General features: G+C 41.4%; 1 protein-coding gene across 1 annotated transcript; it reads left to right on the top strand.

Annotated features, from left to right (window-relative positions):
- Positions 1-1,558: 1,558 nt before the first annotated feature.
- Positions 1,559-18,656, top strand: LOC119807351 (acyl-coenzyme A synthetase ACSM3, mitochondrial). The gene is given in 19 exon segments (XM_038319386.1): positions 1,559-1,768; positions 2,372-2,582; positions 5,322-5,529; positions 6,138-6,247; positions 6,250-6,280; positions 6,431-6,587; positions 6,830-6,844; positions 6,846-6,910; positions 8,383-8,404; positions 8,406-8,510; positions 9,635-9,653; positions 9,656-9,714; positions 11,120-11,145; positions 11,147-11,216; positions 12,242-12,369; positions 12,463-12,565; positions 18,167-18,286; positions 18,569-18,631; positions 18,633-18,656. Coding segments are annotated over 19 exon segments (1,737 nt in total). The 5' UTR covers positions 1,559-1,567.
- The last annotated feature ends 53 nt before the right edge of the window (positions 18,657-18,709 follow it).

An 18,709-nucleotide genomic window follows, 5' to 3' on the forward strand; every position in this document is an offset into this window, starting at 1 on the left:
AGACCTATTCCATGATTGTATGATAAATAGGCAGTGGACTTAGCCAACACCCTAAAGACTATCATTTCTTTCACTTGAACATAGAAACTTGTTGCCTGGGAAATTCTGTTATAAGATTGAAATCCACTAGTCAACAGATCTACAGTGGGACTCAAAAACTGTACATTTCTGACAAGCTTCCAAGTTGTACTGATGGTTCCTAGATCCCAGGCTCTGAATGAGTAATTCTCAACTTGGGTTATGCATTACAATCTGAGGAAAATTTTAAAAATAGTATAGGCCCACTCCCTGAAATGCCGACTTAATTGGCAATGATGCAGGCATTCAAGCTTATATAAAAAGCTTTCCTAGTGAGTCAATACATAGACAAGGTACCAAACCACTGCTCTGCTGGAGTCCTGTTGGCCCAAAGTAAAGCCATTCCAATGAGAATCCAAAGACCCAAGTTGGAGGCCTGACACAATAGGTAAAGTCTGATGCTTTTTGAGGTTCATTTTCTTTGAAGGTGAAAAGCAAGGAGGCCCAAGCAGGATGATCTCAGAAGCTCAAGATCATGGACTGGTCAGTTTCTCACACAACGAGGTGAGACATCAGAGAGCCTGGGTTTCAAGTGCATCCAATGCATTACCATGATGCCCAGCCATCACATCTGCGTAGGATGCAGTTTAGCTGATATCTGGTATCTTGTCCTGGTTGGACACTTTATCACTACAGAAATGATTCCATATAGCCAGGCTCCCTACCACACAGCTAGAATCACAGTTACAATTATGCTGTAATGATTATGAGAGCAATATCTGTTTTATTGCAGGAAAATTGTGGGAAGCATAAGGAGGAGAAACTCAGTCACAATCCCCGGAACACTAAAACTGTAGTTTTAATAGCCTCGGCCAAGTAAAATGACATTGTGATCAAACGACTACCCACAGAAGTAAGGAGTAGTAGGTGGCTGGGAAGGACCTCCCTGCACAGAAGCCCTGTTATTATATCTCCAAGCCTGGACTCGATGGTAGTAGTGTGGGCTCCTGTTGGGAGCATGGGAACCACAGCCTGTAAACCAGACAGACTCTAAACATAGACAGTGCTTTCAGGTCCAGCTGGCACTAGGCTCCTCTTAGTTTCCTCAACTGTAGATAAGCTGTGGGGTGTGATATGGCATCAGATCATAAGCCTCTGCACAGTCACAAAAAGTTGAGAAATGCATGTAGAAAGCAATAGTGTGGTAGTCAGGAGAATGGGCTGGGCCTGAATCCAGCCAATGGTTCTTACTGTTTTCGCCATCTGTAGACACAGATAATAACAGTACATACTTTACAGGGTTTCTCTAAGGATTTAATGACAAAGAATACACAAAACATCAAAGCAAATACCAATGCCCAGAAAATGATACTGAGTGGGTAATGATGGAGAATTATGGTAAAACTTAGGTGTGCTTTGTGGTCTTACTACTTTGCAAACGAAACTAAACACATGCCATTTTTGCTTGTCTTTTAGCTGGATTAGTCTGTATGGAAATCCCAAGTGCTAAAACATCCAACAGCACTGATGCTAGATAGCTCTTGTCACCATGGCAATGTTACTTCATGCTAAGTGTTTGCAGCGTCTAGCAGTTCCTGGTCCTCTAAGAGTCTTGTATAAAGATTACAGAACAGCAACCCCTCAGAACTTTTCCAACTATGAATCCATGAAACAGGACTTCAAACTAGAGATTCCAGAGCATTTCAATTTTGCAAAAGATGTCCTGGACCAATGGAGCAGTGTGGAAAAGGTATGGAACAAATGCCAGTCAGACTGCAGTGACTCAATTGCAAGCGATCATAGCCCCCAAGAGTAGTTAGCAATGACTGTAGAGAGTGTCGCTGAAACGAAGGGGTGGTTAGGGGAAGTCAGTAGTTGTTTCTGACATCTAAGGATAGAGGGGCAGTACTGATGTCCTCTAATATGCGAAACAGCCCCAGAACAAGGTCTTATCCGGCCTACAAGGCCTTCGTGGCTGTTTGAGAAACTCTAAGTTGTATTAATGTATCCTTTTTGGTTTTTCCCCCCACTTTTAAACAAAAAGGAGTAAAAAGTGATTTCAAGAGTCAAAATGAAAAGAAATGAAGTATGGATTCTTCCCTGGGGAGATGGTGGGATGTATAAATTCTAACTTTTGGGGAAAAATTACCATGATAAATGAGAAAGGACTGTTCGCAAAAATCTGACATGGTTCCCAGCATGTAGAAATAAGAACTTTGAGTGATCTGTGCTTACTCGTGTATGTCCTGACTAATGACTGACTTGTGAGTTTTTGCACAGAATTTGCTCCATGCTGAAATATAATTTAACTGTACAACAACCTCTAAGTCCATGATGGCTATGCTCTCCTCAGGCTGGAGGGAGACTTTCCAACCCAGCCTTCTGGTGGATAAACGGAAATGGAGGAGAAGTGAGATGGAGTTTTGAAGAACTCGGATCTTTATCCAGGAAATTTGCCAACATACTCACAGAAGCCTGTTCCTTGCAAAGGGGAGACCGAGTAATGGTGATTCTGCCCAAGATCCCAGAGTGGTGGCTTGCAAATGTGGCCTGTCTGCGAACAGGTTAGTAAGGCTCATGCTCTGATCACATTTCAATGGGCAGCTTGATCCACACGTCTAAGTAGCCGTGAGCTATTTACCTGGCAGCATTTAGTAACTCTGCTTGCCAGATACACTCCAAGAGTCACAGGTGCATCTCAGAAGGGTACAGCTATTTCAACATTCCTTTAATCTCTCCACGGTTAGACTTCGTGTCCTTATCATAACTAATGTTTTCTGTTAATGTTTGTGGTCATTCACATCTTCTGAATTTTCTCTAATACTGTTTGCTATGCTTGAAATGTCTTTCCCTCAAAACTAAGTACATGACCAATTCTTATTCAACCTGAAAGTGTCAGGTTTTTTTTTGTTTTGTTTTTAAAGATGTAATTATTTAATGTATATGAGTGTTTTCCCTGCCATGTGTGTCTGCATATTATGTGCATGCATGGTGCCTGCACAGGCCAAAAGAGGATGTCATCAGATCCCTGGGGAACTGAAGTTAAGAATGGTTGTGAACCCCCACATGGGTACTGGGAATAGAACCTGGGTCTTCTGCAAGAGCAGCCAGTGCTCCTAACCTCTGGGCAATCTCTCCAGCTCTCTCAATCTTCAGTTTAATGTTACCTTCTCAGACAACCATACCCTGATGTTTCAAAGTGGATACTACTGTCTTTAAATGCCTGTAATAGTTACTGTTCTATTGCTGGAAGAAACACTATGATCTAGGCACTTTGTAAAAGAAAAGCATTTAATTAGTGGCTTGCTTACAGTTACAGAGGGTTAGTCCATTTCCATTATGGTGGGAAACAGGCATGGTCCTGGAGCAATAACTGAGAGATTACATCTGATCCACAAGCAGAAAGCAGAGAGAAGGCAAGACTGGGCCTCTGGTTTGAAACCTCAGAGCCAAGTCCCATTGAAATACTGACTCCAACAAAGCCACAACCTTCTAATCCTTTCTGAATAGTCTACCAATTGGGAGCCAAATATTAATGGGCCTATGGGGGCTGTTCTCATTCAAACGACCACAGCACCCTAAAGTAGTATATATTACTATTTAAACTTTTGAGACATAGTATTTGCTTATATATATAACCTGCAGTTCCAATGACGGTTAGGTATGCTCCTAAAAGGCCATTAATACAGCATGTCTTGCACCTTCAGTGCTTAGCAGATAGTAATTTTCAGTAAAATATTTATTGAATTAATGTTCTAGTTGTCACAATATATCGCTGTATTAAGAGGCTACTCTTTCATTAGAGGATAGCTAACATATTCTATTTCATATACACATATGAGTTATACATTGGAAAAGCAGAACTTGTTTTCAAACTTTTTTTACAGAATAAGTGCACTCATGATCATTGCTTCTGTTCACTTAGTGAAGCACTGATTGGCTGGAAGGATCAAGTATACATTCATATTAATACAATAAAGGAAGGCAACAGAATGGCCTCTGGAGAGTCTTACAGAGGGAAAAATGGTACAGAGGAGCAAAGGGGTTTGTAGGCAGACTCCACCCAGGAACCTCTTCCTCTGTCTGTCCTGAAGCCACTGCACCCCTTCTCTGTGTCTTTCCTATGTGCTGCCTCTTTATTCCTCTCTGCCAACATTCCTCTCCAGTCAGGCTATGTGCAGCACTGACTGCTATTCAGATGCTTCAGGCTCTGGACCCCATGTGAGCCATCTGGTACTCCACTCGGGATCTTAAATATTTAAGCAGAATCTGATGGGTACAACTTTAGGATAAGCCAGGCAGAACAGGTCAGAGGTAACTTTTCCTGATCCCAACATGATTCCTGGGGCTCTTGATGGGAAGGAAAGCAAATTACCTTAGACTGATGAGAGGGAGACAATGAACCATAAATCCAATCGTCTTAAGAATGTTAGTGTTTGTGACACATAGTCATTTCTCCCACTTAATAAGTAAACAGCTAGAAGCTGGGGAAATGACTCGGGGTTAAGAGTACCCGTGGCTTAAGTTGTGAGGACCAGAGCTTGGGTATCAGTACCTAGCTCAGGCAGTTTACAAATGCCTGGAACTCAAGTTCCAAATGATGTAATACCTTCTTCTGGCCTCTGCAGGCACCTGAACACAGATGTGTACATATATTCATAAAGACTCAGACACAAGCATACACACACATTGAAACAAACCCTAAAAGTCAGATGTGGTGGAACACACCTTTAACCCCAGCAAAGACAGGTAAATCTCTGTGTTCAAGGCTCCATGGTCTACAAAGCAAGTTCCAACACAGCCAAGGCTGTTACATAGAGAAACCCTGTCTCAAAAACCACACACACACACACACACACACACACACACACACACACACACACTAGTTGTAAATGGATTTTTCTTTAGGCTGCCAGCTCACAGATAATGACACAGAGACTTACTATTAACTATAAAAGCTCAGCCTTGGTTTAGGCTTGTTTCTAACTAGCTCTTTTTTAATCTACATTTTCCACATGCTCAATGCCTAATCTCCATTAGGCCCATCCTAGTTATTCCATGTATGGCTGGCGGCTCTTCCTTTCTTCTTCCCAGGGCTCTCTGTCCCCCAAAGTGTCGCCTAATCTCTTCCTGCCTAGCTAATGGCCATTCAGCTCGTTATTAAGCCAATCACAGTGACACATCTTCTAGTTAATTCACTAAGTCTTTCTGAGGCACATAGGATGTGAATGTACTAGTTACAGTATCCTAATTTCCATAACAGGTTAACCTTTCTAAATATTATTCCTTTTCTATTCCTTTAGGGACAGTTTTAATTCCGGGAACCACTCAGCTGACCCAGAAAGACATCCTCTACAGACTACAGTCTTCAAAAGCAAAGTGCATTATTACTGATGATGCGTTAGCCCCAGCAGTAGATACTGTGGCAGCTAAATGTGAAAATCTCACCTCCAAACTCATTGTGTCTCAGCACTCCAGAGAAGGGTGGGGGAACCTCAAGGAGATGATGAGGTGAGTAGCCTCCATCTTAGAACAATACCCCACAGAGACAAGAAAGAAGGAGAAAAGTATCCAATTCAGTATAAGTGAGGTATATGCAAATGAAAGCAATAATTAGCAAGAATAACCAGTGATTATTATAGAATTAACGGTGCCAAGCTTTGAAGTAAGAAGGGGTCTGGTTGAGATTTTTAAAAAGCAGTCCTTGAGAAGGAGAATGGTGTACAGGAAGCTTACTAGGGAGTTCTCTTGTGAAAGAAGAGAAGGATGTAGGATTGAGCAGAGGAAGAAATTAATTTTCTATGTATTCCCTATGAAACTCTCAGCTAACACAGTAGGAATCCTGGGCTTTGAATCAATTCTTAAAGCTGTGAAAATCTGTAGTAGAAGACCCTGCAGTGATCACCGGTTTTGGATGGGTGCTGTCCCTAGCAGACTCATAATTGTGAAGGTGGCCATTCACATCACACAAGTAAAAGGGCAGAGATAGAGCTGGCTTTACCTCAGGACTGAATCCAAGTTACTGGTTCATACACCAAAGAGGTCCAAGCACATGGGTGTTCAGGTCCTCCTCAGAGGTCACAGTCAGGCACAGAAACACTGTAGACTGTCTTTTGCAGACATGCCAGCGACAACCATACCTGCGTGAACACAAGGCACAATGAAATGATGGCCATTTACTTCACCAGTGGAACAACTGGGTATCCTAAGATGATTGGACACACCCACAGCAGTTTGGTTTAGGATTATCTGTCAACGGAAGGTACTTCCATGGAGTCATTTGTGGACTGGCCTTTTAAATTTGTTTTTCAACAAATTACACATTTTGCAAATTTAAATTTCTACATACATTTGGTGCATGTAATTCCTACCACTTTAACAAATGTATACAACAGGGCTGTTTGTATTCCAGATTCTGGCTGGATTTGACAGACTCGGATGTGATGTGGAATACTTCAGACACAGGTTGGGCAAAGTCTGCATGGAGTAGTGTTTTTTCTCCATGGATCCAAGGAGCATGTGTGTTTGCACACCATTTGCCCCGTTTTGAGCCGACTTCCATCTTGCAAGTAAGGCAGACCAAAGGAGGTCCATGGTTAGGGATGTGTTAGCATTAGTGGTATCACTGATGGACTGGCAACTAAAGTAAATGCAGGGATCAGAGTTTTAAGATATCTAACCTCTGCAAAAGTCCACAAAGACAGGAGAAGATCTGAGTACATTAACATCAAAATAAAGTTTTACAATGTGCTGTGCCTCCAGCAGATCGAAACATTTCAGGTGAGACAATTTGCTCTTTCCCAAACTGCAGACCCTCTCCAAGTTCCCCCATCACTGTCTTCTGTTCTGCGCCAACTGCCTACCGAATGCTTGTACAGAATGATTCAATCAGGTGAGACGTGGGTAAAGGGACACTCAGTCAGGGGAGAGAGGAGGAAAGGGAAGCTAGAAATGAAAACACTTGGCTGTCCAACCAACACATCCGACTAGTCGGTACAGGATAGTGGGGTTTTTTCTCTCCTTCCTTCGCTTTATGGTTGACATTTTATAAAGATAGTCGCTGTGTCAAGATCAGGTTCCCACTAACAGAGAGAAGAAAGGGAAGATTAGACCATGTCTAGAGCTCTGAGTGTGGTGAGTGGTTATAATAAATTGGGTATTTAATCTTTGGGGTGACAGCTATGACTGAGCTGAGATAGTAGACAGGTAGTTCCTTTTTGCAAATTCTCCCAGAAAACAAAGTGAGAATGTATGCGTTATATCTCCCGTGATTCCATTGAAATGCTTGATTGTTGCTCTGAAAAGAAGCTACTGTCTCTGTGCTCACAGCTCAGCACTTCTGGTCTCCTGTGTTGATGCAAAGCACAGCTCTTGCTCTAAAGAGAGTAAGGCAGAGTTTGTTCTGAGCCAAATAAAACTGCTATGGGTCAAGGACACGGACTCAGATGACCTTGAATGGCATGTTCTACTGTGGAAGCAATTAATGAACTTTCATAGTCACGGAGCAAAAGGAAGGCACGAATCAATGCTTTTGCCCACTAACATTGGAGATGGCATCAGGTGGCAGCCTAGAGGGGAACCAGAAGGGGATACTTTCTGTAGATTTCTGGTGCTATAACAGTCTCAGTTTTAGAGTTGGTGGAAACCAGTGACCTTCTAGGCTTAACAATACGTTTCAAGAGTTGTATCTAATAAAATGAGGATAAGATTAGATACATGAGTTACTAATAAATTACTATTGAAAGCCAAGGACAATTTTGGCCCTCTATCCCTGACATTCCATCTCACCACAATCATGAAGTGCCGCCACTAAGCCTGTGAGATCTTCCACACTCATTGGGCAATCTTCAGAGAACTTCAGTTCACAGTTGGGAGGTGATTTTTAATAGACTTAAAATATCGTTCTAAGAGCTGGGCAGAGTGGTGGCACTTAATCCCAGCACTTGGGAGACAGAGGCAAAGTTCAAACCAGCACGGTGTATATAGCAAGTTCCAGGGCTACATGTTGCAAATGTGGTGTGTGTGTGTTGTGTGTGGTGTGTGGTAACTATGGGGGTACCCTCCCGAAAGATGCCATGGTATTTGTTTGCAACAAGTGATTCTCCGAGGAGAGAGAGAGAGTAGAGGAAGAGAGAGAGAGAGAGAAGAGAGAGAGAGAGAGAGAGAGAGAGAGTAGAGAGAGAGATAACAGACACGAGACAACAAGACGAGAACGCTGACATTAAGGCAATCTGCTTCTAGCATCAGGGCTATACTTTATAGAGAAGATTCTGTTGCTAATTTTGTAAATTAGCATGAATCCTAATTCCCATGTCTCATCATTTTTTCTTCTCAACCTAACTCACTCCTGTGTTTTTGGAGAAGCTATAAGTTCAAAAGCTTGAAGGCACTGTGTCAGTGAATGGGGAACCAATCACCCTGAAGTGATGGAACAATGGAGAAGGAAGACTGGCCTAGACATCTACGAAGGAATAAACGGACAGACAGAAACGGTACCTGACCACTGAAGACAGGGCTAGATGTGATTATGCAGATAAATAAAAGCCAAAGTGTCTAATGTGTTCTTATGATTGCTCTAGGGATACAGAAAGGTGTGGTTAGGAATCAAGGAAAGCTTGAGAAAAATTAATTGCAAATAAATTATCATATTTTTGAGAAAAATGATTAACTGGTTGATGGCAAGAATGTCACAATATTTTTAATGAGAAAAGTATTAGCTCTATGTGACACAGAACTTTCTAAACAGTCACAAAATAGAAAGCTATGAGTTAGTTTCTGGTTCCCCGAAGCATTGAGTGTGCTGGGAGACCCCTTAGAAAGCTGATGCTGAAGCATCCCTGCCGAACCCAGCACTCTAAAAGTAGAGGTAGGAGGGTCAAGTTCAAGGTCATTCTCAGCTTGCAGTGAGTTCAAAACCAAGCCTGGGCTATGTGAACAAGCCTAAAAATATAAGATATATACCTAAAATATAAGATATATATATATATAATATAGATATATATATATAATATAAGATATATATATATAATATAAATATATACCTAAAAGTAAGATATAATAAAATGAACCCTTAAAGAACTCATGCAGATAAAAAACATCGTTGGGGCAGAGGGTTGTAATTATTGCCGAGCACTTTCCGAGCATATGGGAGACCTCAGTTCAATCCTCAGCATCGCTGAAGAGCTCTAGAGAAAACTGATAATGAAGAACATACTTATCTTGTAGAAGGGGCGATAAGACCAGCAGAGAAATGGGCAGTTGACATCTTCATTGGGTGTGTCTTATTTATACTGTCTGTATTTCTAACCCTGAGTTTTATTATCTGGAAATGTTGAAATTTCAAATGAAACAATAATAAAAATTGAAAATTATTACAACACACAACTAGCATAGTATCCATTGTGTTACGCTAAGTACAAATGTTAATATGGACATATATTTTCTCGCCTCTTTATGTGTATAGTTGTAAACTATCAATATCCATATTCCATGAGAGGAGGGATTTAGGGGTTTTCTGCTGACGCTGATGCCACGCAATTTCTGTAGGATGAATGCATGACAGATGAAGTAGTATTTTATATTACTTCTAAAGTTACCTTACTTTCTTCTTAATCAGGTGCTGATTTGTGGAAATTTCAAGGGATGAAAATTAAGCCTGGCTCAATGGGAAAGCCTTCTCCTGCTTTTGATGTGAAGGTTTGCATGTCCGCGTTACACTCACCACACCTCTTTAAATGTGATAATTCCATGCTATTTATGAATACCTTAAATTCTACGCCAAAAGAGAGATGGGTGAGAAAGGTTGGCTAATACTGTCTTACTATTGTTGCAAACACCTGTATTGTTCCATGAATTCTGGGCATTTAATTTCCAGCAATATTCTGGAATATCCTACTAATAAATCTAGAATAATCCTACTAATAATAGGACCATTCTGCAGGTGAGTATGCAGATAAAGTAAAGAACTTATCCAAGCTTGTGCAGCCAGAGCCCAGAGTGGGAACACATTCCTTCAGCAATCTGCTCCCGCAGCCAACTCTAGTCACCAGTTATATGATGAGGAAGATTGGACCTCTGACAGGATCACCCAGGCCCAAAGTGGCACAGGTTCAAAGTGGCTGCAGCACACACTTCTCTCTCTGCCTGCCCATCTGTTTTCCAGGCGTTCTTTAACCACGGCCCTATATTACCCTCTGATGCCTGGGTTTTGGAAGCATTTATTTCCCCATTTGCACACTTTGTACAGGGTTAAAGTTTCATTAGGTCAAACCAGGTTCAAAGTCAGATATAGACAAAGGGATTTGCACTAATATCATATAAAAAAGGAAGGGGAAGCAACAGTGGCAAAAAGGCAAAACTGGATCAATTTCCAAAGGACAGGGCTCAGAATCTAGGTGTAATTGAGCTTTAGTTGTAGATAGGATCATATTTCTCCAAGTTCATCATGCGGTTCACACAGGTTACTTGACTGAAATAGTCATTCTAATTTCTCTTCCCTGGTGCATTCGACTAACAGGAGTGACACAGAACTCTGGAATCTGCCTAACAAAGGCATTGGCTAATGACAAAAGCAGGTTGTAAAATTGCCAAGTGATCCTCGTATTCCTGTCTATAATTGTCCCAAAGGACATTACCAAAACCAGTACTGGTGGTAGAAGTGAGAAAAATTTTTACTATCTTTTCCACATTTTGGTTTTGCATTTTATAATATTTGTATGCAATGATAATTAGGTAATAATACATTTAAGATTTAAAGTAGGGGGCTGGAGAAATTGTTTCAGAGGTTAAGAGCATTGTTGCTTTTCCAAAGGTTCCAAAGGTCCTGAGTTCATTCCCAGCAATCACAATGTGGCTCTCAACCATCTGTAAGGAGATCTGGTGCCCTGTTCTGGCCTGTAGTGCATACATGCAGACAGAACACTGTGTACACAATAAATAAATAAATAAATAAATCAATAATTTAAAAAATGATATAAAAATTTAAAGTATAGTTAAAATATTTTTAAGTGTATATTCTTGCCAAAACGATTCAAAGGTAAAATTTCAAATGTGGCATTAATTTAAACTTGCTTTAAATAAAACCGCCCTGTTTTATTTCTAGATTTTAGATGAAAATGGTGCTATCTTCCTCCTGACAAGAAGGGACCATTGGTGTTCAAGTCTTCTGAGCGACCATTTGCCTTTTTACTCATTATGTAGTAAGAACTTTATTTTAAAAACTTGTTTTCTATTTATTCTTCAAAAGCATAATCCCAGCATATGGGATACAGAAGCAGGAAGGCCACAAATTCAAAATCATCCTCAATTACTACAAAGCAAGTTTGAGGCCAGTCTAGAATACTTGAGACCTTAGACCAAAACCAAACAAAGTATTTGGTAACATTCCAATTTTTACAAAACAAGCCTAGGAACTTTGTCTTTCCTTGAGATATCCATAGCCCTGGATAATAATCCTAAATACAGGCAATTAAAAAAAATAACATTCTTGCCAGATAACACTTTGGTGCCCTTCCTTGGAAGGGAACCATAAAACGGGGCTCTTATCTATGATTTCTTAACATCTGAAGATCCTTTCCAACTAGCAAACAGAGTACACTTAACTTCCCTGACATCTGATTAGCTCTCTACCCACTCCAGTGGAACTAGAGAAATAAGGAATGGGGCCAAAAAATTAAGTAAATTAGTCTTGCTAGCTTCTTATATTTAATCATGGTATACAGATTAGAGCAAAGTTTATATCAATATCCTAGAGGTCCAGATAATACATGATAGTGAACTTTATGGAAGGCAGCAACTTTATTTTTTTTCTTTTTATGCCAGTTATATGGTCTCTTACATAAAACAAACCAAAACAAATAACACTTCTGGTCTGAATTAAGCAGTGGGCTTTCTTTTAACCCTTCTCTTTTTCCAGCAATTGTTAGGTATTGTTTAGAAAAAGGCTTAATTCTACCTACTCTCCAGGACTTTGGGTTTGCTCCTACATTTATCTTATTATCTACATAAAACATTCTCCAGGAGTTGCACTAAGTCCTTTTGTAACTGTGATTTCTTTCTTTATGTTGGGCTAGATCCATGCTGGCAAGTCATTCCTACTTCACTATGGTTCCTACTTCATTCTGAGGCTTCTAAAGGAGCCAACTTTCTTTCTTGAATGTTTAAAAATGACTGGAGAAAAGAGTCACATTCATAATAATATTAACAAATGCTATTTGCTTTTCAGGATAATCCTTCAAAAACAGCCTCAACTCTACGAGGGAATTTTTACATCACTGGGGACAGGGGCTATATGGATGAAGATGGCTATTTCTGGTTTGTTGCGAGATCAGACGATTATATATTATCCTCTGGGTAAATTTCCCTTTCGTGTGTGCATGCCTGTTCATCAAGCATTCTGGGGTGCATCTATAACTCACCCTGAGGAGTTCCCGTCATGTTTCCTAGCTACCGAATTGGACCATTTGAAGTAGAAAGTGCCTTGATTAGAACATCCTTCCCATTGCAGAATCAGCTGTTGTCAGCAAGCCCAGACCCTGTCAGAGGAGAGGTAAGAGAACTGATTCATCTCAGACTTTCAATTTTGTTGACAGCTAAACACATACTTCACTTTGTGATTTTGTGTGTTTCTAAGCCAATAGCATATATTTGGGCGCGATTTCCCTATATATAGGCATATGTGATATTGAGTATAACTTTCCTTCCAGTCTCTCCTTCACCCTAGGTTTTTGAGACACGGTGTCTCCCTGAAATTGGGGCTCACTGTTTAGGCTAGGGCTGTGGGTGGGCTAGTAAGGCCCTGCCTGCTACCTATCTCCTCCCCGTGGTTGCTGGGGCGGCAAGAAGCTGCCCTGCCACGGGGCCCGGGACAAGCAGCCCCACTTTCTTAAGCTTTTCTCACTGAGCCATCTTCACAGCCCCTAAACAGAGACTTTTAAACAGTACTGTACTTCAAAAGAAACTAGGGTGGCTCTCCTCCCAAGATTATTTTCCCAAGAGGACTTGATGCCAGAGGATAACCTGTGGTCTTCACGGATGGCCGATCTCACTCACAGGGGCCTTAAACTCTTGTCATCCCGGGGTCCATCCCTCAGTTCTATCTACCTAGGCAAGAGCTTTTCTTGGGATAGGGTTGTTGTGGAGCCTTTAGGACCAGGGGGGCTTTAGAGAGCGCCAGGTATTCCAGTATGATAGTCAAGCTCCATAGGTGGGTTACAGTTCCTCTATAGTTCTAGAGGCTTGGTGTCTTGTTGGTGTTAGCCAGAGGGAGGGGAACGTTTGCCCTTCCCAACATTGGTGGGCTGCAACCCCTGCTGCTGGAGGATGGAGGTGGGGTCCCAAGGCAGCCATGCCCAAAACAGCAGTGTGCTGCACAGGGAGCCTTACTCTCTGTGCAGATCGGCCTGCTCTAGGAAACGGGCCCTGCTCTAGGAAAGGAGCCCTGCTATAAAAAAGGGGCTCTGCTTTAGGAAAGGGTCCCTGTTCTAGGAAAGGGGCATGCTCTAGGAAAGGGGTCCTGCTCTAGGAAAGGGCTAACCAGATCTTTGATTAGGCAATAAGTTCTAAAAGAATTGATTAAAATCAGATAAAATGAAGACTTAGACATTATCCCAAATATTGGCTTTATTTGCTTATGACAGTCCTGCAGCTTACTGTGTAGTGTCTCCTGTTGCCTACTTTAAGAATTCCTAATACAGTTAAGCCAAACCTACATTTGACAATCCATGATTTTTAGCTTATTCTCAGGGGAATTATCTAAAAAACAAGTAAGGTTTTTTAAATGAGCCATTTTCTTAACTTCTACATCTTTTTCCTCAGCTGATTTTCACACGTCAGCTTTTAAGGGATTTACAGGCTTGCTTTGGTTTTGAAAATCTTATTTTCAGGGAAATTAGTGGAGAGCTTGTCTAGCATATGCAAGGAGCCTGAGATTTGATTCCTAGTCTTCCTCTCTGTCCCACCCCCAGGGCTTTATGCTTAATTATGTTTAAAAAATGATTTATTTGTATTTTATGTGCATTTGTGTTTTGCCTGCTGGTAAGGATGTCAGATCCCTTGGAACTGGAGTTACAGACAGTTGTGAGGCTACCATGTGGGTCCTGAAAATCGAATCTGGGTTTCTCTGAAAGAGCAGCCAGTGCTCTCAACTGCTGATCCATCTCTCAGCTCCTAATTACATTTTCAAGAAATTTAAAATGTGTGAAATGTATGCTTCCTGTAAGCTATTTTTATTTATTTACTTTCTTGCTTGAAAAAGGTCATGTGATGTAGTTCCTCCATTCTCTGCTTCAAAGTGGGGGGGACTAAACCTTGCCTGCGGTAGGCAAGTGCACTAGCACCTGGCACACCCCAACCCTGGTCCCTAACCTCAGGTATGACAAAGAATGTGCTTATTGTTCACATTCTTCCAATGAGACCAGCATATGCATTAAGAGTAAAACAAAGTTTGTGTAAAAATATATCTAATCAGTAATAAAAATACAATCTGAACTAAGGAATATCAATGTCACAAGAAGAAAAGCAAAACACAGGGAATTATTCTAAATTGAAGAACATTAAAAGACACAAAAACAACAAAATCCTGGAATTACAACTGTGCACTACTCCTGGAGGATACCAGAGTATTATGGTAGAATAAATCTTCCTTTTAAAGACAAGATTTCCAAAAGGGATAAAGAGACTAGATGCATTGCTATTTACAAGAACAATGTTGAATATTGTAAATGCTACTTTAAAACAGTGGACTGTGGCAGAAAGGAAGGAAGGGAGGGAGGGAGGGAGGGAGGGAGGAAGAAGGAAGGAAGGAAGGGAGGGAGGGAGGCAGGGAGGGAAGGAGAGGAGGAGAAGGAAGGAAGGGGAGGGAGGGAGGGAGGAAGGAAGGAAGGAAAAAACGAGGGGTGGTGGAAGGAACAAAGGCATGCATGCAGGCAGGGTCACCTCAGAGGCTAAGGTACTTGCTGTTCTTGCAGAGGAGCTGGGTTCACTTCCCAGCACCCACACAGGGCTCAGGACTCTAACTTCAATTTTCTAGTGTCTGTTGCTTTCTTCTGGCCACCATGGCATCAGGACTGCACACAGTGCACATACATACATGTAGTGAAAACACTCATACACATTAAATAGAAACAAGAGGTAGGTCCCTCTTCTGGCCACCATAGCATCAGGTCTGCACACAGTGCACATACATACATGTAGTGAAAACACTCTAGCACCATTAAAAGAAAACAGAGGTAGGTCCTCTCTGGCCACCATAGGCATAGGTCTGCAACAGTGCACATACATACATGTAGTGAAAACCATACACATTAAATTGGAAACAATAGGTTAAGTTCCTAGAAAAAGAAAGGGATAAAAGAAATGAAGGAAGGTTTGTGCCGAGATGGCTAGCCTTAAATTCCTTAGCAATGCGTGGCTCTAAGAATTTGACAAAGGCCACTGCTGGACCTTGGACTTATGCAGGGATGATAAAATGCTGTCCACTGGCATCCTCTAGTTAACAAAAACTACAAAAACATAAAAAAAATTCAGGGCTCTCAGTCACATAACTAACTGATTGAAGACACCTATTTCAAATAGCCAACACTGCTGGTGGCTGCTACATGGACTGGCCCGAACCACAGACACTTCTCAGAAAAATCTAAGAATTTGCATGAAATTTTCAATAAAACTTAAAGCTCTATCATTTTTGCAAAGTTACATTTATTTATTCACTGTGTGTGTGTGTGTGTGTGTGTGTGTGTGTGCATGCATGTTTGTGCTTGTGCCATGGTGCTTATGTGGAGGTCAGAGGACAACTTTTGGGAGTTGGCGCTCTCCTTCCACCACGTGAGTTCTGGGGACCAAACTCGGGTGTCAACTTGAAAGCAAGTGCCTTTCCCTCCTGAGCCACCTTGTTGGCCAACATGATGTGTTTTAGGTTTAAAAAAACACCAAAGTAAAGCAAATAAATACAAATGCTCTACGTCTTTGTACTTTTGCTCCTGCACCTGAGATCTATCGTTTTTTGATGGCTTCCTATGTTCCAGAAGTTATGCTAAGCCTCACATTTAGGCTAGCTTTTCAAACTCTTGCTTCTTTTATAAAGTAAGAAACCGAGAAACAGAGAGACGGTCTTAGTTCATCAAGATCACACAACAAACTCCTTTGGGTCCAGGTTGTCTGACTTCAGTGTTCATAATCTTTTTTTTTGTTTTGTTTTGTTTTGTTATTTTGGTCTTTGGCTTTTTGAGACAGGGCTTCTCTGTGTAGCCCAGGCTGGTTAGGAACTCACTGATCTGCCTGCCTCTGCTTCCTGAGTGCTAGAATTAAAAATCTGTGCCACCACTGCCCAGCTCAGTGGCCACACCCTTAAGCATACTGTTACAATAGTTTTCATGAAGTTACTTTTCTGTAATGGCTTATAGAGACTTAGGAAGATAAGTACATGTTATAAAAGCTATAAAACTTATCATGGAAACCAAGGCCTGTAAATGGTTTTAATTTTTTTCAGTTAATAAAAATGCTCATAAAGTTGCAAAAGTAGCAAAGACATAATAGGATAAAATTCAACTCACAAGAAACACATGATAGCTGCATTCTTACGGGTGTAGTAATAGTAAAGGGTTTTTAATAAAACAAAAAGGGTAACTGGTCATAAATTGTTTAAAAAACCACTTCACTCTGGTAAACAATTTTCAACATGAAAAACTTTTAGTTACAAGTTGTCAATTCTTACCAAATGACTTTTTTTTTAAAGATTTCTTTGTTATCATGGATAATGTTTTGCCCACAGGTAAGCCTGTGTGCCAGAAGAGGGCGCCAGATCTCATTTAGGTACCAGGGTGGGTTGGCAGGAAACTGAACTCAGGACCTCTGGAATAGCTAGTGTTGCTCTTAACCTCTGAGCCATCTTTCCAGTCCACCAAATGACTTTTCTAAGTGACTGTTTCAAATAATTTTTGATTACACTTTCCTGTCAGATTAAAGGGTGGAAAGTAAAATTAAGATTTGAGTTTCCTAGCCAGGTGGTGGCAGTGCACACCTTTAATCCCAGTACTTGGGAGGCAGAGGTGGATCTCCGTTTGAGGACAGCATGGTCAACAGAGCAAGTTCCAGGACAGCCAGGGCAATACAGAAAAACCCTGTTTTGAAAAACTAAGATAGTTTCCAAAGTAAAGGGTACTTAGTCCTATAAGGGCCTCTCTGGACTCTAGCCCATGTTGGAACTCTGGATTTGGCGGGGAATACTGATTGCCTCTCTAGAGGTACGCATTTGGGGTGGAAGTAGTGAGTGGAAGTGTTGGCAGTGCCAGGAAAGAATAAAACAATTAGACAGGATCCCACACTTAAGCTTCTTCTTCTCCATTAAAGGTCCTAAAACTCTGGGCAGATGTCCCAAAACAGTCTGAAAGAATGGGCTTTAGGAAACGGGATTTGTGGGTATAGCAACAGCCATCGTCATTTCTACTCCTGCTTCTCGGTCATGCACGGGTCAGAACAATAGCGAAGTGGCTAACGGAATCATTACAGCCTTATAAGGATGTATGAAAAGGGCTGGGTGTGTAGCTAGGTGCTCAGAGGTGGAATGTTCGTTGAGTGTGCACAAGTTTCTGGGTTCAATCCTTACTGAGGAGGAAAAAATGAGCCAAGTAGAGTAGTGTAATCCAGTACTTGGGAAACTGAGACAGGAGAACCCGTGAGGTCAAGGCCAGCCTGATATACAGACAAGACTGTCTCAAAACCCACCAAAGAATGCCTGGCCTGAGTGAGCTGCTCCCTGCCATGGGGGCTAGGCTGGGTAGGCCCGAAGAGGTTGTACTGAGTGCACTGCCTTAAGTACTCAGGTACTAACTGTACTTCGTGTTTCTAAGGGGAAGCCAAGGACAGAGAAAATCAAATTCAGGTCAGAACACACATTACAAAATACAGTCAGAGCGGGGTTCAAGGGTGATTCTGAGCAAAGCAGGCCCCACCAGCTCCGTGGTACCAAGAAGACTAAAGGACTTCCTGGGCACTTAGGAGCATGAGCACATAGCGGGGCTAAACACCCACGACCCCCCCCCCCCACAGTTCATGCCCCATAAGGAAGATTTACAGGGAATGAAAGCACACAGGCACATCAAGGCAAGGCACCAAACACATAGCTCACTGATGCTTTACATATTTACTTTAGGTAGTAAAGGCTTTTATTGTTCTGAATCCTGATTACAAGTCACATGATCAAGAACAACTGAAAAAGGAGATTCAGGAGCACGTGAAAAAGACTACAGCGCCTTACAAATACCCCAGAAAGGTGGGTAGCCTTGCTTCGACTGCATTTGCTCAGTGCTTTGGAAAAGGTTTGGCTATTTGCTTTTTCCTTTTTAAATGCCCTCTCCCCTTAAACATGCTATACAAAAGGTTCCCAACACAATGATAATAGACGTAAAAAATTTTGAGATAAAATGAAGCCCCTAACATACTTTAGTCAATTAGCTCATAATACTAAATGTGAAAAACTTCAACCATCCTTTCACCTAGCCATCAAACAGAGCTGTGCTGGACTAACTTCCTTCCTCCCCCATACTGCCAACAGGTGGAATTCATTGAAGAACTGCCAAAGACTGTCAGTGGGAAGGTCAAAAGAAATGAACTGAGGGAAAAAAGAATGGAAAACTATTTAAAAAACTAATTATTCAGATATCTATAAACAAATTAGTGACAGTCTGCAGGAACC

The sequence above is a fragment of the Arvicola amphibius genome, chromosome 1 (genome assembly GCF_903992535.2).
Source record: "Arvicola amphibius chromosome 1, mArvAmp1.2, whole genome shotgun sequence".
Lineage (NCBI taxonomy): Eukaryota > Metazoa > Chordata > Mammalia > Rodentia > Cricetidae > Arvicola > Arvicola amphibius.